The sequence below is a fragment of the Nannospalax galili genome, unplaced genomic scaffold (assembly GCF_000622305.1).
Source record: "Nannospalax galili isolate Female #2095 unplaced genomic scaffold, S.galili_v1.0 scaffold1225, whole genome shotgun sequence".
Lineage (NCBI taxonomy): Eukaryota > Metazoa > Chordata > Mammalia > Rodentia > Spalacidae > Nannospalax > Nannospalax galili.
In genome coordinates this window covers 944873-964811 of record NW_008352717.1, presented here as the reverse complement: position 1 = coordinate 964811, position 19939 = coordinate 944873, and the positions used below count along the sequence as shown (strand labels likewise).

Below are 19939 nucleotides of genomic sequence, written 5' to 3'. Positions count from 1 at the left end.
TGTGTGTGTGTGTGTGTGTTTGTGTAGGCACATGCATGCAATAGTGTGAGTGTGGAGGTCATAGACAACTTGTGGGAGTAGATTCTCTCTTTCCACCATATGGGTGCTGGAGATTGAACTCACATCATTAAGCTTGGTGGCAAGCACATTTACCCACTGAGCCACATCACCAGCCATCAGCACTGTTATGTGCTCTTACAGAACAATTAAACAAATAAATCCATGAGAATAGTCTATATGCTTTTCCCACCTATCCTTGCCCAGACCCTGAGTGCCCACCTCTAGAAAATTGTCCATCAGATCCTGTATTACTGCTCAGCCTGCAGCCACACCTGGGCTTGGCCTGGAGACAGTTCTGCTCTCTCTGGGCTCCTCCCACCTGGAGCCTACCTCCCTAGACAGAACTGGACTTCATCCAACCTCCAACTTCCCCTGTGAAAGGGGTACCAAAAGCTGGTTTGGGAACAAGCTCTGCCTACATTGTGTTCTTCCAAGAGACACTGAAATTTTTTACTTATTTTTATTTTATGTGTCTGAGTGTTTTGCAAGCATGTATGTTAAGTGCACCCGTGTGATGCAAAGAGAGGGTGTTGGATACCCGAGAACTGGAGTTATAGACGGTTGTTTGCAGCCAGTGCTTTTAACCACTGGGTCATCTCTTCAGCCCCCAGAACCATTTTTGCAAATAGGCTTGAGATACACTTGTGTTGAACTCGTGGTGTGCGAGGATGTCCTTTGAGTTCTGAGCATTTCCTCCCTGGTGACCACTCTCATCATCACCTTACAGAGCAGAGAGCCTGTTCATGGTCATATAATCAAAACTCTGAAAAGGCAGCATTTTAACCCATATGGCTGGGGTGTTTGTTGATGGTTTTAACCACTTGAGACTGTGGTTCTGCACTGGAACACTAAATAGGGGAGGGCAGTGAACCAAGGATCTGGGAATTGGAGTTCATGTCTCCTAGTGCACAGTGAAGCATCAGGCCATGGAGGTCTATGTAACTCATATGAGACTTCTCCTGGGACTCTCTACCCCCTCCAAAAACTGGGTGCTATAAAAACAACATCTTGCTGATCTTTGGAAATTCACCTCTGAAACCACCCTGGTCAACCAGGTCAGATTGCTTGATCCCTTTGCCCCTTGGGGAACAGGTTCCTCTGGCTCCCATTGACTTGTGTGTAGGCCTAAGAGGCTAGGTCAGGCTGCTGTGTCAGGTGCAGTCTGGAAGGAGCACAGTGGAGGTGGTAGGCTATAAAACTGGCTGTCATTGTGCTCCTCACAGTGGTGTCCAAGGCAGAGCCTCAGGACAACACCCTCACAGGGCCTCAGAGGGCAGTTGCTGAAGGCCACAGAACCATATCTGTCCTGTGGTTGGTGCTGCTAGTGAGCCTGCCTACCTTTACCCTGGGACTCATCACATGGGCTGCTGTTCGGCACTTTCTCATTGCAGAAGTCCCTTCCATCTTGAAGCAACCGGTCAAGTTCAGGTTTCTGCATTGTGTGGTCCTGTTCACGATTGCTTTGGTGAGTCTGCCCTTGGGCACCATGAATTGGCTGTGACTTTGAGAGTCACAGAAACTCCATGCTTCTCTCTCCCTCTTTTCTCCCTTTCCTCCCTTCTTCTGTCTCTTTTTTCTTTGTTCTTACATTTCTTTTTGGATACAGCATCTCATGAAGCTCAGATTTGTCTTCAACTCATTATGTAGCTAAGAAAAATCTGGAATCTCTGGTCCTCCTGCCTCTACATCTTTAGTGCTGGGATTAGAGGTGTTTAGTTTATGAGATGCTGAGGATCAAACTAGGGGCTCCATGTATGCTCGACCAGTGCTCTATCAAGTGAGTTACATCCCCAGATCTTCTTTTCTTTTTTTAGATTTTGAGATAGTGTCTCATGATTTAGTCTAGCCTGGTTTTGAAGTGGTAATCCCCTGGCTCCTATCTCCTGAGGACTGGGGTTAGAGGTAGGTATCATTACTGTCATCTGCTAGAGAGCCCTCTTTTCTGGGGACTGAAAAGTAATTTCAGACCCAGTTGCTACCTACCGTAGGCATTTTAATCTCTGGAATCGCCTGACACCAAATTCTCAGGGCCCCTCTCCAAGGTTATAAACACAGTGACTGTTAATAGGGAAAGGAGGCTCGCTAACCTGCAAAGCTGCCTGCAAGCTGCCAGGGAGCTCCAGGGAAACAGGTGAGGTATAGCGCATGTTTGGATGGGCTTTCGGTGAATCACATGCCTTTGGATTGTAGAACCCTGAGACCCTCTTCATTCACCTGCTACCCCCCAATCCCTCCAGACCCCCACTAATTGCTCTTTTAGCTTCTGTAAAATGCTTGGCTGCTGCTTTAGACTTGCCTAGACATACCCTGGCATGCCCTGACCCCCGCCTGCTATTCCCCACCCCTCTTCCAGGAAACTATAGATTAAGCAAGCCTGAGCATAAAAACTGCCCTATAAGGTAAAAACAAACACTCCGGGCCCCACAGGTAACAGTCAGTACATTCCACAGCCCTGAGAATAGCACCTACCAATAAGAAACTTCCAGGGCTGCATCTTATACATCCAATCAGTTTAAAATTATGTTGGCGCACGTAGGCTCCTTGAACCAACCAAAATGTATCTTCAATAACTCCCCACCCCGCTTTTGTCTAAAACCTATAAAAGGTTCCTCTCTCCTTTACTCTGGGCTCTCAGCACGGATCCGTTGAGTTGGTGAGGTCTGAGAGCCCGAGCTTAAGCCCGAATAAACCATAAACCTTTGCTTTTGCATTTTGGTGTGTTGGGTCCTCAATGGTCTTTTTGGGGTCCAGTGGATGAGGTACAACAAGAACACATGTACGTGAATACGTACATATACCCCCCCCCACACACACACAGAAGACATGGACAGAAGGAAGAGAGAATGAGGGGCTCCTGGTGAGAAATTAGATTGGGGAGCAGCAAGGAAATCAGGGTCAAAAGATAGGAATTAGACTGAATAACTTGCTTCCCATACCAGACAGGAGCATGGAGGGTACAAACCAAGACAGTGCACAGGGAAAATGGAGCACCCTTGTCTCCTTGCTGTGGGTGAGACTTTTCAAAACACATAAGAGCCTCAAGGACATTGACAAACCCAATGGAAACGGGATTTGGATTAAACATGTGTGCCTAGTATCAGGACCTGCAGGGGATGGAGCTAAGGGGGTGGTGAGAGTGGAGGGGTCAGGAGAACTGCAGTGTTGTTATAAAATAGTGTCTGTGCATGCGTGCGTGTGATGTTTATATGAATGTGGGTAGGCCCTTGACAGGCCCTGGAAGGGGAAATGAGGGGGCTGGAAAACAACCTTTGGCTGAGATGATTCTAGAAACTAGATCGTATCTAGTTAGGAAGGAGCAGCAGGCAGCAGTGCTGGTGGCTGTTTGAAATTCACTCTTTTAGCTATTAAATTGACAGCTTTTTCAGAGAGTTTCCTTTTTGCCTCAAAGATGGCTCATTGGGAAGCGATCTACATGCCTGTTCTGGATCAGGGTGAAGTATATCTTTGACTCTCTCAGAGGCCTGCCAGCTGTTGTCAGGAGAGCTGGGTAGGACTGGAAGGGAATGACCAGATCAGATTAGGTAAGGGGCTCTCATCCCCTGATTGAGGGGCTCTGAATGGCTTGGTTAGGAGACATCAAAACCCAACTTTTTCCTCACCTGATCCTACAAAGGAGCACAGCCACCCAAGAAGGCATGCCATGCCCAGGACGACAGGAACTGCTTTCTTGGATTTTCTGGACCCACCTATAAATCGTAGACCTCCCCAAATCACGATGTCCAACCTCCATCCCCTCAGTAAGGTTGTGTGCCTCTTGTAGCTAGTAAAGCTATCTGCATCTGTTGAAGGTCAGATTCCATTTCTACTTCTTTATCATGTCGCCTTCTCATCCTGAATGCTAACACCAAAACTATGAAAACCTGGTATAGAAGAAAGAGAAGAATTCCAGGACAAAGGCACAGAAAATATTTTCAACGGGATCACAAAAGGAAATTCCCAAATCCAGGAAAAGTGGTGCCTATCTAGGTTCTAAGGCATGAAGAGCACCCACAAGACAGGACCAGGAAAAGAAATTCCCCACATCATATAATCATCAAATGTCAAACACACCCAAGCCCACCAGGCTTGGAGCTTCAACAAGAAAAGAGTCAAGACAAAGGTCTTGATTTTATTATAAAAGGTTTAATTTTCAGCAGTCAGGTGAGCAATCACAGAAAGCTTTTTGTTGTGAGGAACACAGATCTTATATAGGAATCAGATTTGGGGTAACCAAGGAATCACTAAGGAATCACCATGGATATTCTACTAACAGAAAGTAACTATGGACGCAGAAGGTTGCTGCATACCTCACCAACTCCGGTGCCCAAAGACCAAAACAAAACTAAGTTTCTAGGAGACCTAATTAATCATGGTGGCACAGCCTGTTGGCTCAGACAGCTGAAGCAGAGAGCTCAGAAGCTCTTAAAGTGGCACTCTACTTTTTTCCAATGCTTATGTCAAGCATGGCTCCCGACAATCAAAACACTAAATGTACAGATCAAATAATGGATATTGAATGCTGCAAAGGAAAAAAACCAAGTCCCGTATAATGCAGGCATGCCAGAATAACAGCTGATCTTTCGGTGGAGACTTTAAAAGACAGAAGGGCTTGGACTGATGAGCTACAAGCTGTGAAAGACCGGAGTACCAGTCCATATACACCCTGCAACTCTCTATGATCATTGAAGGAGAAAGAAAAACTTTCCAGAATAAAAGCAGGTTAAATGAATATAAGGCTTCCAAGTCATTCCCATGGTGGAACGAACACCTCAAACTGAAGGAAAGGATAAGCATAGACATCTTTCAGAAACTCTGAACATCAGTGGTCTCAACACTCAGTCAAAAGACACAAACTAACAGAATAGATTAAAAAACAGAATCCATCATTTTGACGTCCCTAAGAAACACACCTCACTATGGCAGATGCCTCAATACACTGGTGCCTGACTAAAGTAAGACTGACTCTGGAATTGTTTAGATGAAGAGTGAGCCCAATCTATTCTTAGAACTGTTCCTTTCTTATTTCCCTCAGAACTGTTCCTCCCATAGAGGGTTTTCTCTCTTTATTTAAAACAGTACATCGAAAGCTGGACACAGGGCACACACCTTTAATCCCAGCACTTGGGAGGCAGAGGCAGGTGGATCTCTGTGAGATTCAGGCCAACCTGGTCTACATAGTGAATTCCAGGCCAGCTGGGGCTACAGTGCATCCAGCATGTTACGGGAAAGGAAATGAGGGGCTGTGGGAATGACTTTTACAATATGGACATACTCTGGACTAATTGACTTTCACCTAACCTTGGCACGAAAAAGGTTCTTGTTTATAATGTTAACAAGTTCATTGTGCCATGTGCTCCTCTTCTGACCTGGGCAGCTGACCTTAATCCCTCAGGACCCCACCTTGTCCTCCACCCAAGATAGTGAATGAATGTGAATGTGCTCAATTAACATATCAAAGCACTGACAAGCAGTGCTATTCTATTTGCAAACAATGAAAAGAACGGAGAAGTCTTCCTGAAATTGTGTGTGTGAGACATTCTAGACCTAGGGATGAAAGGGCATGATTCCTTCAGAAGCGTGGAGCCTCAGTTTTACTTCTCCAGTTGATGCTGGAAATACTGCTTCAATAAAAATGAGTGAGGAGCTGGAGAGATGGCTCAGTGGTTAAGAGCACTGGTTGTTCTTGCAGAAGACCCTTGTTCAAATCCCAGCAACCAACTGTCTCTAACTCCAGTTCTAGGGGATCCAACACCCTCTTCTGTCCTCCATGGGCATTGAACAACATGGGTGCACTTACACACATGCAGGCATAACACTCATACACATAAAATATAAATAAATGAAAAATAAAAATATGAGTGAATAAGTAAAAAGAAGTAAAGAAAATTACAGATATAGTTTCTCAATCTGATGTTTATTTCACCTGAATGAAAGTAGTAGACGACATAGTGAGGTGTAACATTGAACAGCTGGTACTGGAAGGGGACACACAAGTCCCACAGTCTTGAGTGTGAAGCCAGGAGGTTTTGCTTCCATGTTGTATTTCACTCTTGAACCCACATGACCTAAGCCTCTCCTTCCACAAAAAAACACATCTTAGCCAAAACATTCTTACCTCACCCCTCTCAGAGATCATGGTTACTATCATATGCCCTTTATATAACTGACTACAGCATTTAAAGCTTTCAGGGAGCAGGAGAAAGAGAAAGGCTTCTTATCAAATAAAATCATGCATCCATGAAAGCCATCCTCCACATGGTACCAGCTCACAGGGACTCCCTGGTCTTCCAAGCGCTTCTTATAGAGCAAGGCATCGTCACGGAGGACGTCATACTCAAAGCTCACCATGAATGCCTCAGGAAGCTGAGCAATGGTCTTGTCATCTGCTAGAAGAGGTGAAACTTCTGTATTCCAAATATGTTTGGTCTCCAGATAGGCGGCTTCACTGAAAGGTCCAACAAGCTCAGGTTGTAGATCTTGGCTCTTGAACCTTTGGGGGATATTATCAGAACTGAGCCATTTCCTGTACTTTTTCCAGACATCTGGGGGAATACAAACACCTTTCAACATGGCCTCTCTCCAAGAGGGGTCAATGACTAGGTATTTACAAATACATGTACTCATTAAGTCTCTGGTGAGGAATGGGATGTTCCGGTACTGCTGATGAGATGGTAAGTTGAAATTGATGGCCTGTGTGATTGGACTAATCAGGACTTGGGCCCGAATCTGAGGGAGACTGGACATGCTAATCAAGGCCTGGGTGACAATGGCAACAGCCCAACCTCCAACACTCTCTCCACAGATCACCACACGTGACGAGTCTACCCCAAAGGTTTCCAGAGCCTTCAGGAAGTGGATAGTGGCATGCAGGCAATCCTTAGGGATGCTAGGGAAGGAGTGGTCAGGAAGTTTGCGATACCTAAGGAAGAAATTGGGAGCACAGAACACCTGTGAACACATAGGTCACTGAATGCTATTTCAAACAACATCTTCTACTGTCAAAGGAGAATAAGCATGATTAAATCCTCTGAATGATCCTAAAGATAAAGATGTCTATCCCCATTTTTCTTATGGTAACTTGGTGAACTTTCACAGAGTCTAGGAGGCCAGAATTCTCCTTTTTCTAAATTTATTTTATGTGTACAAATGTTTTACCCGCATGTATGTAAGTGGACGCATGCATGCAATTCCTACAAAATCCAGAAGAGGGAATCATATCCCCTAGATATGAATGGTTGTTAACCACCATGTGGGTCCTGAGAACTGAACTCAGTTTCTCTGCAAGACCAGTGCCCTTAACCACTGAGCCAAATCTACAGTCCCATGGGATTCTCCATTTCAATCTACACTATAATTCCCATAGATGAGCACACTCCACACAAGACCAGGCAAGGTCAAAGCAGAACAACCAGCAGAAACACAGTTGAAACTACTGTTGGTGCCACTGAGACAGCTTTGGGGGACTCATGCCTCTCTGAGGTACTGGACACATGGTAAGTACTGTTAAAGCTACCGTTAGACAATTTTAAATTTGATATAAATAGTAATACTAAGGTCTTATGTGGTGGTTTAATATAAATGTCCCTATAGGCTCAAGTATTTGAATACTTGGTCCACAGCTGGTGTTGGTGTTTGGAGAGATCATGGACTCTTTAGGAAACAGAACCTTTCTGGAAGAACTATGTCACTGGGGGCTGGGCTTTGAGAGTTAATAACCTTATCCCACTTCATGCTTGCTCTCTGCTTCGTATTGGCAGTTAAAAAGTGATCTCTCAGTTTCTAGCTCATGCCACCATGCCTGTCTCCTGCTGCTGTGCCTCCCTGCCATAGCAGAATCTTACTCCTCTGGAACCATAAGGCAAAACAAACTATGTGGAGCTGGTGAAATGGCTCTGTGATTAAAAAAAAAAAAATGGCTGCTCTTTCAGAGGATTGGGTTTGGTTCCCAGCACCCACATGACAGGTAACAACCATCCATAACTCCAGTTCCACTGGATCCATGCCCACTTCAGGCCTCTGTGGGCATTGCACACATGGCTGCATTTGAGTAGATGCAGGCAAAAACACCCATACACATGAAATAAAAGTAAACCAAAAAAAATTTTTAAATAAACTCTTTCACAAGTTGGAGAGATGGCTCAGAGGTTAAGAACACCAGCTAGATTCCCAGATCCCACATGGCAGCTAACAATTGTCTGTAGCTCCAGTTCCAGGGTACTCCAACATCCTTTAGTGATCTCCGTGGGTATTGCATAACATGGGTGCATTTACATACACATATAATATGCTTATACACATAAAAAATAATAATAAAATATTTTAAATAAAGTCTTTCTTACATAAGTGAATTGGGTCATGGTAGTTTATCATAGCAATAGAAAAGTAACTAATACAGAAACTGATTTCAGAGAGTGCACTGTTCCTATGAAGAACATGACCATATTTTTAGAAGAACATGGAAAACTTTGGAATATTGGACTAGAAAAACAGTTGAATGATGTAAACACAGTTTGACAGGTCATTCTAATAGGAGTCTGGAAGACAGTAGTGCTGAGAGTAGAAAGAAATGTAGAAACCCATATCAAGATTTCAGAGAGAAGCAAAGACTTTAACAGCAACTGGGATAGTATTGATAACTCTTGTGCAAGTCTACAGTGAAAAAGAGCAAGTAGCAAAGAAAGAAACACAAAATGTTGTTATGAGGGAAAAGAGCACTAGGGCCACTTACTGTTAGAGTGAAGGCATGTGCTAGAAAAGAGCTGTATTTGTTAAAGAAATTATCACCATTAAGGAAAAGCCTCCTACTATGTACTGGAACAGTGGGAAGTGTTTCCTCAAGGCAAGATGCTAGGCTTCCAACTTGTGAAAGGAAAATGCCTAAGGGATTTTCTGTTCCTTGAAAACAGCAACCTGCAAAGGCTACTGCAAACATGATTCAGGGAGGCCAGGGTCCACCCCAAGCTGGCGGCCAAACTCAGCAGTATAACCCACATAGCACTGACTTTAGAGGCATGAAATTTGCAAGAGTGAGAGGATCATGTGTTCTTTTATCAGTGGTTTCAGAGAACTGCTGAGGCCAGGCAATGTGTGCCAGTGCTAGAGTGGCTGCAAGAAGGCCTTGACGGACTATTGTATAAGGCTATGAAAGTGAATCCTGGATTGCACTAAAGACTCTAAGTTGTTATACATGCCAGAGCCATAAGGCATCTGGTAAGGAGAGCTAAATGCAGGGAGTGGAACCAGTCCGAGAGAGAGATGTGTGTTGAAGGCAGCAAAGCTGGCAGAGTAAAGACATCTAAGCCCTTTGAAACTAAAGTCTCAGACACTGGATGTGGAGCTGCATGATTTGGTGTTTCCCCTGATGGTTTTTGGTCTTGATTTGGTCCTATATTTTTTCACTATGCTCCAATTCCTCCCTTTGGTAATGGAAATATGTATTCTGTGCCATTATATATTGGAAGTATGCACTTTGTCTTTTGCATTTTACAGGGGCTCACAGTTAAGAGATTACCTGAGTCTCAGCAGACGCTTTGGACTTTTGAACAGTATTGAAACTCTTATAGACTATGGGAGCTTTTAAAATTGAGCTAAGTGAGCAGGACATGGTGGCACCTGCCTGTAGTCCCAGTACTAGGGAGGCAGAGGCAGGTGGATCTCTGTGAGTTCAAGTCCAACCTGGTCTACATAGTGAGTTCCAGGACGGCTGGGCTACAAGGAGACCCTGTCTCAAAAAGACCAAAAAAATTGAACTAAATGGATTTTTATTATAGTATGGTCATGAGGCAAGAGAGTGAAATGTGATGGTTTGAATGAGAAACGTCCCCCATAGACTCAAATATTTGAACATTTGGTCCCCACTTGGTGGCACCGTTTGGGAAGATCATGGAATATTTCAGAGGTGGAGGCTTGCAGGAGGAAGTGTGTCACCAAGGGTGGGTTTTGAGAGGTGACAGAAGAGTTGATAGACACACTCCACTTGCAGTTTGAGCTCTGCTTCGTGTTTGCTGTTAAAGATGTCATCTTGCAACTTCCTGTTCCAGCTGCCTGCTGCCACATGATCCCCACCATTATTGACCCCCCTTCTGGAACCATAAGGCAAAATAAACTCTTTCTTCCATAAGTCAGTTTTGGGTCATGGTGTTCTATCATAGCAACAGAAAAGTAACTAATACATCTTAATATACATATTCTTTCTGATGATTATTTTCCTATAAATAAGCAAAAAGAAGGGATTAGAGCAATTTGATTTCCTAAAAGACAACTCTTAGACTCTTCCCTGATACCCTGGCTGCTTTGAGTAAGGACTGTTAGTCAAACAGCCAGCTGGGTGACTTTAATGCCAGCACTGGTCACACTGGTCTCTTTGAACACTACACACCTTGAAAATGCTGCACAACAATTGCATCCACTTTCTGCTAAAATGCTGCTCTAGCCCTTAAAGTTGTGCCCAGCCCCCAGTTTCAAACAGCCTGCACCAGGCTTTCCCATTCACCAAGGCCAGAGGTAGACGATTTCTTCGGGAGGCCTAGCAGACTGATTCTTCGCCCTGGTACCAAAAGACCCACGATATCATTCCTATGAACACAATGATTCCTTTGCACGAAACTCTTCTGAGACTGTGGTGAACATCCTTTGCTAACTGTGCAAGCAGGCTGTTGGGTTTACATCTTGCTGTATTGGGTCCCCTTGAGGTTGCAGCATGAGGCCCAATTATTTGCTTCACTTCTGGTCTTTCCTTATCTAATTTATTGTTTGAAAAAAAACTGAGCTGGTTAAAGCAAAGTAGAAATGCTGGCAGTGGTGTGAGCAGACCAGGGGCGGCGGAACCACAGCACAGGCAGAACCTCAGGAGCAGGCTGTGGAAACACGCTGTATTGGGTCCCCTTGAGGTTGCAGCATGAGGCCCAATTATTTGCTTCACATCTGGTCTTTCCTTATCTAATTTATTGTTTGAAAAAAAAACTGAGCTGGTTAAAGCAAAGTAGAAATGCGGGCAATGGTGTGAGCAGACCAGGGGCGGCCGAACCACAGCACAGGCAGAACCTCACTGTGGAAACACCAGCAGTGGTAGAGCCACGGGAACCACTGACAGCATTGACGGTGGTGATGGCTGAGCCACGGGAGTAGTCAGAAATCTTTATAGCAAGAGTGGATGATCTGCAGAAACTGCAAGGAGCCTTTCCTACAGCAGAGGTGTGTCCCCAAAGGGCCTGGTTCCTCTGAGGGGTGGGGCCTGCTGCAGAGAATTGACTGCAGAGAGTTAGCCATGGAGGGAGGGGCTTTTGATGCCATCTTGGACGGAAGCAGTGTGGCAGACGAGAAAAAGGATGGCCCTGGTGTCGGGCCAGTGTGGGCGTGACAGGGGGCATTTACTGACATGGGGTGAGACTGTGGGCCATCCTCACATGGGGTGAGGCATGGGTGAAAGCTAACGGTGACTATGGGCGGGACACAGAAGTGATCTGGGCCCCGTGGGCCGCTGAGCCACAGAGTGGAAAGGGGCACCGGATGTCCACCTTTTGTGAAGCACTGGGTGTTCGCCTTTGTTAGTAACTCCATTTCCTGCCCTACCCAAGATATAAAATGAAAAATCCAGATAAAGGTAGGTTATATAGTTTGTCTAATAGCACCAGGAGCAAGAGACCCTGAAGAGAGTGAGGGTGGGCCAAACAGAGAGCGGAAAGGAGAAAATTTAGGGGCCCGAGAGGTGAAGATGTACGAGCTCCAGAAAAGGAGTAGTAAACACCTTCAAAACCATCTCCAAAGGAGAACCATGATGCTCAGCTTGACCTTTGGTCGGTTCTGACTGCCCCCATCCTTCCACAATTTCAGTTCCTCTCCACCAAGACCAGGACCAGGCTGAGCTCTGTATCTACCACTTCTTTTCTTTCTTCAGTGTTTCTTAGGTGGACATGTGTTCCTAGAACATATTCTTTGGGTTTAAACTAATTTCACTCTGTACGTAAGCCTTCTTATGGGGGCTTACTTGTGGTTTTACACCACCTACGCTCTTTCACATCATGATGTGTTTTTCGGTTTCGTTTACTGTATGGCCAAGTAATGATCCATTGGGGCATTGTTTCCTAATGTCATAGTCACTTTACCGTAGCTCAACCATGTCCTCCGCAGCAATGGGCTTCTTTCCATGCAGGCTTCTGCTGTTTTGACCGTGCTGTGTCGTACCCATGGTATGTGCAGAAGAATCTGTGAGGTCAGGGCCCTTTTCTGTGATCTATCTAGCAAACACTTCCCACAAATGCTTCCTCCCATGGATAAATCACTGACTTCTTCAAAGTACTCACCCCACTGAAAGCAACACCGAGTCAGTCTCCCGGGCAAGAAAACTGCACATGCCATGGTAACTATCTGCAAGGGAAGACTTGGTGTTAAGCAGGTATGACAAGTACCCAGCACTTCCCACCACATCCCCAGGGACAGCAGCAAGCAAGGTAGATGGACACGGGTTTGACATCTTCTCTGCGTAGTGCAGACACATGCAGGAGCTACAAAATAGCAAGAGGAGAGACATAGGTGAGCAGGTGGGAGAGGGAAAAAAAGAGACTGAGGTGAGTGACAATCTGTGAATTCTGTTGAAAGGAGCTTTCTGTTGGGAAGAGGAGACCAGCTACAAAATAGCAAGAGGAGAGACATAGGTGAGCAGGTGGGAGAGGGAAACAAAAGAGACTGAGGTGAGTGACAATCTGTGAATTGTGTTGAAGGGAGCTTTCTGTTGGGAAGAGGAGACTAAAGCAACAGGTAAGAATTGGAGAAAGTCCACCACTTTTGTGTGCAGTGATGAAGGGGCTGGAGTGAATGGGTTTTCACCACAGTGGTCCAGCTAAGCTGAAGAGAGGACATAAGATTGGGGCCATTGGAGAGAGAGAGAGAGAAAGAGAGAGAGAGAGAGAGAGAGAGATCCAGGTGTTCTATGTGGCATACAGCTTTAGTCCCAGTGCACAGGAAGCAGAGGCAGGAGGATCTCTGTGACAGCGAAGCCAGCCTGGTCTACATGATGAGTTCCAATTCTGCTGGGGCTACAAGGAAACCCTGTCTCAAAAAAAAATAGGAACAGCTAATTCTGTGAGTGGGAAAGAGAGGAAGGAATCGCATCCAGTGCAAGGCAGGCATTGCTGGCCTAATCTAGTCATAGCTTAACATAGAAAAAACATTGCTATGCAGGCTGCAATCCACTCACTAATGTAAGGCCGAGCCCTCAATTCTTCCTCCCTAGAAACTCTGACTTCTACCTGTGTTGACTCCCTTCTCAGAAATTTTTATGGAACTATATCTAAGACTCCTCCTGTCATGAGGACCGTCCTCTCCCACCCCACATGGATACTCCTTACCCAGGCTTCCAAACATCGCACCCCCTCCATGGTAGAAGACGATGCCTCGCCGGAGGTTGGAGGATGCTGCCTTGGGCTGGAACAGTCTCACAGGAACTACCCCAAAATGCATGTCTGTTACCAGCAAGTTAGGGTCCTTCTTTATCGGCAGTACGTCATGTAGAAACTGGACAAACTTGGGCATACGGCAAATTCTCAGCTTCTCTAGTATAGTTCCCTGTTGAAGATTAAAAAAAGAAGAAAAGTGAAGCAGGAGACTGCAGAGTAGGCATGTAGACACTATACATGTTCCCCGCATATACACTATATGTTCACCACATCTCTCCCATCTCCTTTATGTACAGTGGGTCCAAAGGGGAACAACTTGCTGTGGACTCTTCATATGGGTTTGAGTCTTAATTTCAGAAAAGTCTTGATTGAACAATGTGATTTGAGCATTGGTCTCCACCAAAATTCCTATTGAAATGCCATGGCCATTGTCAATATTGAGAATGGGACATTTACATGGTTGTTAGATGGTTTCCTCATGTGTTAATTAAGTACATTGTGGACGGAATGGCATAAGTATTTCTCTGGGGCAGGCTGCTGAGGGGTGAGTGGGCTGGATTTTCTGTCCTCTGAACACAGGTACACACGTTTCCGCCAGGGGATGACAGAAGAAGGCTCATTGCTAACACCATGCTCCTGGGCTTCCCAAATTCCAGAACTGTGAGAAAACTTAACTTTTCTTGTCTATAAATCACCTTTTTCTGTAGTATTGTTACAGCAGCAAAATAAAAGACTAGCACTTAGCCAGAAGAGAAATTCAGCTTGAAGAAATCACTAAATGGGACAGAGCTAAATGTCCCAATCAACAGGCCCTAAGCTTCTTGGCTATCTTTCACTTTATGCAGGGCTGTACCCAGCCTGAAATGGCAAAGATGATTTGTCATGATGTCAACATTCATGATTATATGCACAGAGTTCTTGGATATGGAAGATGCTTCTTACGGTTAGCGTTAACTGTAAACCTAACACAACCTAAAATCACTTGAAAAAAACTCAGTTGACTAATTGTCTTTATCAGATTGATCTATGGGCATATCTGTAAGAGACTGCTTGTTTGTTATCTGTTGTAGAAGGGCCCAGCCCACTGTGGGCAATACCATTCCCCAGGCAGGCAGTCCTGAGCTTTATAAGAAGCTAGCAGAGCAGGAGCCTAAGTGAGTTAGCAAACAAACTCCCTCCCAGGTTTCTACTACCAGCTCCTACTTGAGTTCCTACTGTGACTCCCTCAACGATAAAGCCCGTAACCTGGGAGGGTGAACAAAATAAATTCTGGCCTCCTCTAAATTGATTTTGGTCATAGTCTTTGTCACAGCAACAGAATGAAACCAAAACAGAAATTTGTGCCCAGTAGGGTGTTACTGTGATTCACATGACCACATGGCCTTTCATGCCTTGGATTATCTTGTTGGAGGATTGTGGAAGTATTTGTCGCTTTGGGATGGAAAAGTCTTTAAATGCTCAGAGATTAATGAGTCATTCTTGTGGGATCTTGGAAGTCATGCATGCTGAGAAAAATGTGGAGAGCTGGCTGATGAAGTTTCAGAGGGAATTCAAGAGTCTACAGATAATTAAAATAGGGGGCATTTGTGTGGTATTTTAGATTAAGAGTCTCTGTGTGCTGATCAGCTGGGACTGAAGATTTATCTGTGATTAGTGAAAGATCAGCATCCCTGAGGTTATATCTATGCTTCATTGGAACAATATAATGTGCTCCTTCGGGGTCAGCACACAGACTCTGTGGTCCAAGGAGCCAAGGCTGCATCTTAAGCAAACAGCCAAACTTAGCAACGTGTAAGAATCACCAACATGCTATTGGTTGGTTTGGTGTTTTTCGGTTTGGTTTAGGTTTTGATTATGGTGTTTTTCTTTTTTTTTTTTTTTTAGACAGTATCCCTGTAGCCCCAGCCAGCCTGAAACTGGCTACATAGACCAGGCTGGCCTCGGTCTCATGGAGATCCACCTGCCTCTGCATTCCAAGTGCTGGGATTAAAGGCATGTTCCATCATGCCTGGCTTTGTGCTAGTTTTGAAAACATGAGAGCACCAGAATTGGAGGGGTCACGGAGAAAAGATGAGGTTTGGCACCTGTTGTACCACAGTATCCTCCAAATTGAAACATTCCCTTCCAGGACAAAGGTGGGATGCTCATGAAACTCAGAAGGTAAATAAACTTCCCATTTCTGGCCCTTCCTCAGCTTTTGGAAACAATAAACAACTGCTGGAAGAAGAGTCTGACCAGCCAAGTGACAGAGAGGAGATTCTCAGACATGTCAATCTGTTTGCAAGTTGTGTAGAGGGCTCCATGGATGCAGCTTTCCAGCTGAACAGGGACGCAGGGTGAGGCAATTGGGGTACCTCTTCAGTAGGTCTGTCTAAAAGACTCCCAAATTGCATAACTCTTTTTTTTAACTTTGTTATTTTTATTTTATGTGTATGCGTGTGTTGCCTGCATGTAGGTAAGTGCACCCATGTCATGCAATTGCCCGTGGAGGTCAGAAGAGGCTGTCGGATCCCCAGGGACAGGAGTTATGGACAGTTGTTAGCTGCCATGTGGGTGCTGGGATTCGAACCCAGGTCTTCTGCAAGAACAACCAGTGTTCTTAACTGCTGACTCATCTCTCCAGCCCATAACTCTTATCTGTAGGGAGAAAAGAAAGTCCTTGACTGGTGAATAGGAGATGTGAAGGGGAAGTAAAGGCAGGAGTAATTAGCATTACAAGTTCCAGATAGGGAACTAGAAAAAAGTCAGAACAGGGCAATTTTCAAATGTTCATGTGAAAATCCACTAGAGCTTCTTGACAAGGGCTTCCAAAAGCATCCCTCTCTTGTGTTCTTCCTCATTTTTCTTTTGTCTTCATGGATGCAGCTTTCATGCTGAACAGGGACGCAGGGTGAGGCAATTGGGGTACCTCTTCAGTAGGTCTGTCTAAAAGACTCCCAAATTGCATAACTCTTTTTTTTAACTTTGTTATTTTTATTTTATGTGTATGCGTGTGTTGCCTGCATGTAGGTAAGTGCACCCATGTCATGCAATTGCCCGTGGAGGTCAGAAGAGGCTGTCGGATCCCCAGGGACAGGAGTTATGGACAGTTGTTAGCTGCCATGTGGGTGCTGGGATTCGAACCCAGGTCTTCTGCAAGAACAACCAGTGTTCTTAACTGCTGACTCATCTCTCCAGCCCATAACTCTTATCTGTAGGGAGAAAAGAAAGTCCTTGACTGGTGAATAGGAGATGTGAAGGGGAAGTAAAGGCAAGGGTAGTTAGCATTACAAGAAATTTTGAACTTTTAAAGTGGTGGAATTTTTTTAAAATCCTGGACTTCTAAGGTTATCCTATGTTTTATATTATTATATTATTACATCAATGAGGAAAAATTAACCTAATGTGGACCTAATGACCTCAGTATAACTTTGTTCTGTGTGATAGACGAATAAATACTAACAAATGTATTTGACAAGAACCTGATCTATGCCCAATAATAAGACTAATGTGTGTGTTTGTTGGTGTGTAGAAAAGTAACAGGACTTTGGAAGTATCTACTTGTACTCAAATCATAAAGGGCACTTTGAGATCAGTCTCAGGCTAAGATAAGAGAGACACACAGCCATAGTCTGAGATCTTGGAGAAATACCTGCAGTAGTGTGTCTTATTTGTCAAAATAGCTAAGACTGAGTTGGAGAGATGGCTCAGTGATTAAGAGCACTAGGTGCTCCTGCAGAGGACCCAGGTTCAGGTCCCAGCACCCACATGTCGACTAGCAACCATTCATAATTCCAGTTCCAGGGAACCGGACACCCTTTTCTGACTGCTGTGGGCATTGCACAACACAGTGTGCATTTACCTACACATAGGCAAATACACTCATACACAAAATTAATAAAAAATCTAAGATTGTACTGGCATCTGCAATATACCATGTTACTGGGGAATGTCATAACCCTTGCCCACACTTGCTCGCTTTTGTAAAAATGTTGAGCATTTAAGTTTCCTATAATAGCCTAAAAGACATGTATATTTCCATGCTGGAAGTCTCAAATCCACCAATATGTTTACTGCCAAGGAATAATGTGAAAAGTCCCATAAAAACCTTTATGTATTTCTTTTTTCAATATTTTATTGATTATTTTTATTTTATGTGTAATAGTGTTTTGCCTGCATGTATGTAAGTGCACCACATGTGTGCAATGCCCCACAGAGGGCAGAGGAGGATGTCAGGTCCCCTGGAACCAGAGTTACAAACAGTTGCTAGCAGCCATGTGGGTGCTGGGGATCAAACTCAGGTCTTCTGAAAGAACAGTAAATATTCTTAACCACTGAGTCAATCTCTCCAGCCCCACCTGTATGTATGTGCCTCATTTCCTCTGGAGCATAGCTCAGTCTAAGATCCATGCATAATAAAGGATAAACTTCCTCCCCTTTCTGAGTCTGGGTTGAATCTTGCCAGGCCAGGTCAGTCTCAGGTTAATTTCTGTAACAATATTAACATGAGATCTTGGGGACATGAATGAAAAGTAATGGTTTTAAAATGATATGTTTATGTGTCAACTTAAGATGTGGAATGTTCTAGATGTCATTAACTGTCAAGCTGATGCAACCTTGAATTGCCTTAAAAAAGACTCTCAATAGAATAACTGTCTATCAGTTGGTCTCTGGGCATGTCTGTGAGGGATTATCTTGTTTGGTAATTGATATAGGAAGGGCTGAGCCCACTGTGGGAAGTATCATTCCCAAATAAGTGGTCCTGGGCTACATAAGAAAGCTAGCATAAGCCTGAGAGAGCTAGCAAGAAGCAGTTCTCCTTGATTTCTTCATCATGCTTCCCCTTGAGTTCCTGTCTGACTTCCCTCAGTAATGGACTGTGACCTGGAAGTATAAGCCAAATAATTCTTTCCTCCCCGACATTGATTTGGGCCATGGTATTTGTCATAGTAACAGAATGAAACAGAATGCTTCAGCTGTGTTTTTGATAAACAGAAAGGAGTCATGTGATCCATAAGAGTTATGTTGTGGGAGCCAAAGAAGGGGCAAAAGATACAGGGCTACAAATTTTCCAAATATGTCTTTTTTCCTTTTATTTATTATTTTGTTTTGCATTCTCTCTCTCTCTTCTCTCTCTCTCTCTCTCTCTCTCTCTCTCTCTCTCTTTCTCTCTCTCTCTCTCATGTGTGGGGGGGGTGCATGCTTATACACATAAGCCTGTGCATGTCAGAGAGCAACTTGTGGGAGTCAGTTCTGTCCTTCCACCATATGTGTCTCAGGGATTGAACTCAGGTTATCATGCTTAGCAGCAAGGGCCTTTACCTGCTAAACCATGTCATTGGTCACACAAAAACTAATTAAGCTAATATGTTCATCTTAATTTTGAACAAGTCTATTATTGTTTTAACTTTCTAAGTCAAGCACAAGCATTTCCTCTGTGTTACAGATGGGGAAAATGAGGCATGCCAAGGGCCAAGTGCCTTGTCCAGGGTTGTTCAATAAGATACAAAACCTGTGTTCTCAACTGATAAACTAGAAAGAACTTGGGTTTGGAGCAATCAGACATGAGCTCAAGTCTGAGCCCCATCACAAAGTCACTGGGTACTGTCACCAATGAGCTACAACTACCCTCATTTACAAATGAAAAGTAATGTCCACAGAAGTGATCCCAGGAAGAGGTAGGGGAACAAATGGAAGCACCCTTGGAGAAGGTCTTACAGACACGTTCCAGCAGGTCAGTCCTAGCTCACGGTTAGAAAACGTGCACTTGGTTTTGTCCAGAGTCCAATGGGATACCCCAATGTATTCCCCCCATGGAGAGACTTCCCAAAGGTAATTCCAAGTAATCATTTTCCTACTGGAGTTGGAAGAGAATGAGGTAACATACAAAATGAAAGTGAACTATCTCCCACCCAGAACCCCAGGCTCTGTGCTGACCCAGTCTGGGATTCCAACAGCTCAACACACTGCTTTGACATTAACTCATTTCTTTCTGGTACAGATTGGCTACATCTCTACAATCTTCAAGTGTAGTTTCTCTAATACCTCTTGATTCATCTAACCTCGAATTTTTCCTTGAGAGTCTTTCTTACCAGACCCCCCCAGGTAGATGGTTCTGAATGACTTGAATCTACAAGCTCAGGCTTCATGTTCTTGAGAAAGCCATCCTCTTTCTTGTAGTGATGGCTGCTTCCTCTTTGGAGGAAGATATGTTACCCAGACTTCTTTAGAAATCACTTAAGACTTTATTACAAACATGTGATCGCCTACATAGCTTCCTTCCACTCAGCCAAATGCCTCTGTTGAAAATAATCACATCTCATTCCACTGTTTGTCGCCACCTATAAAATAACAGATGCTTATTCAGGAATTTTGAACATACGATGTCATATTTCTAAGTGTCACATTCTGAAAAGCTGTATTTTATAAAATTAGGATTATTTTGTGTGAACATGGATTTTCAAGACAGAGTCCACATTTTCTATAGCCAGGAACTAGGACAAAGA

At 44.2% G+C, this 19939-nt stretch overlaps 1 protein-coding gene across 2 annotated transcripts in view; it reads right to left on the bottom strand.

Annotated features, from left to right (window-relative positions):
* Positions 1 to 5995: 5995 nt before the first annotated feature.
* The window catches only part of LOC103747481 (arylacetamide deacetylase-like 4), a 23128-nt gene continuing 9184 nt past the window's right edge, over positions 5996 to 19939 (bottom strand). Inside the window, exons 2-4 of one of the 2 annotated variants that reach the window (XM_008849949.2) lie at positions 13407 to 13623; positions 12363 to 12426; positions 5996 to 6979 (exon numbers count right to left, since the gene is read on the bottom strand). In XM_008849949.2, the coding sequence (XP_008848171.1) occupies positions 6205 to 6979; positions 12363 to 12426; positions 13407 to 13623 (1056 nt within the window). In that variant the 3' untranslated portion in view covers positions 5996 to 6204. The remainder of the gene's footprint in view (positions 6980 to 12362; positions 12427 to 13406; positions 13624 to 19939) is intronic. The other variant, XM_008849950.2, reaches the window with a different exon arrangement.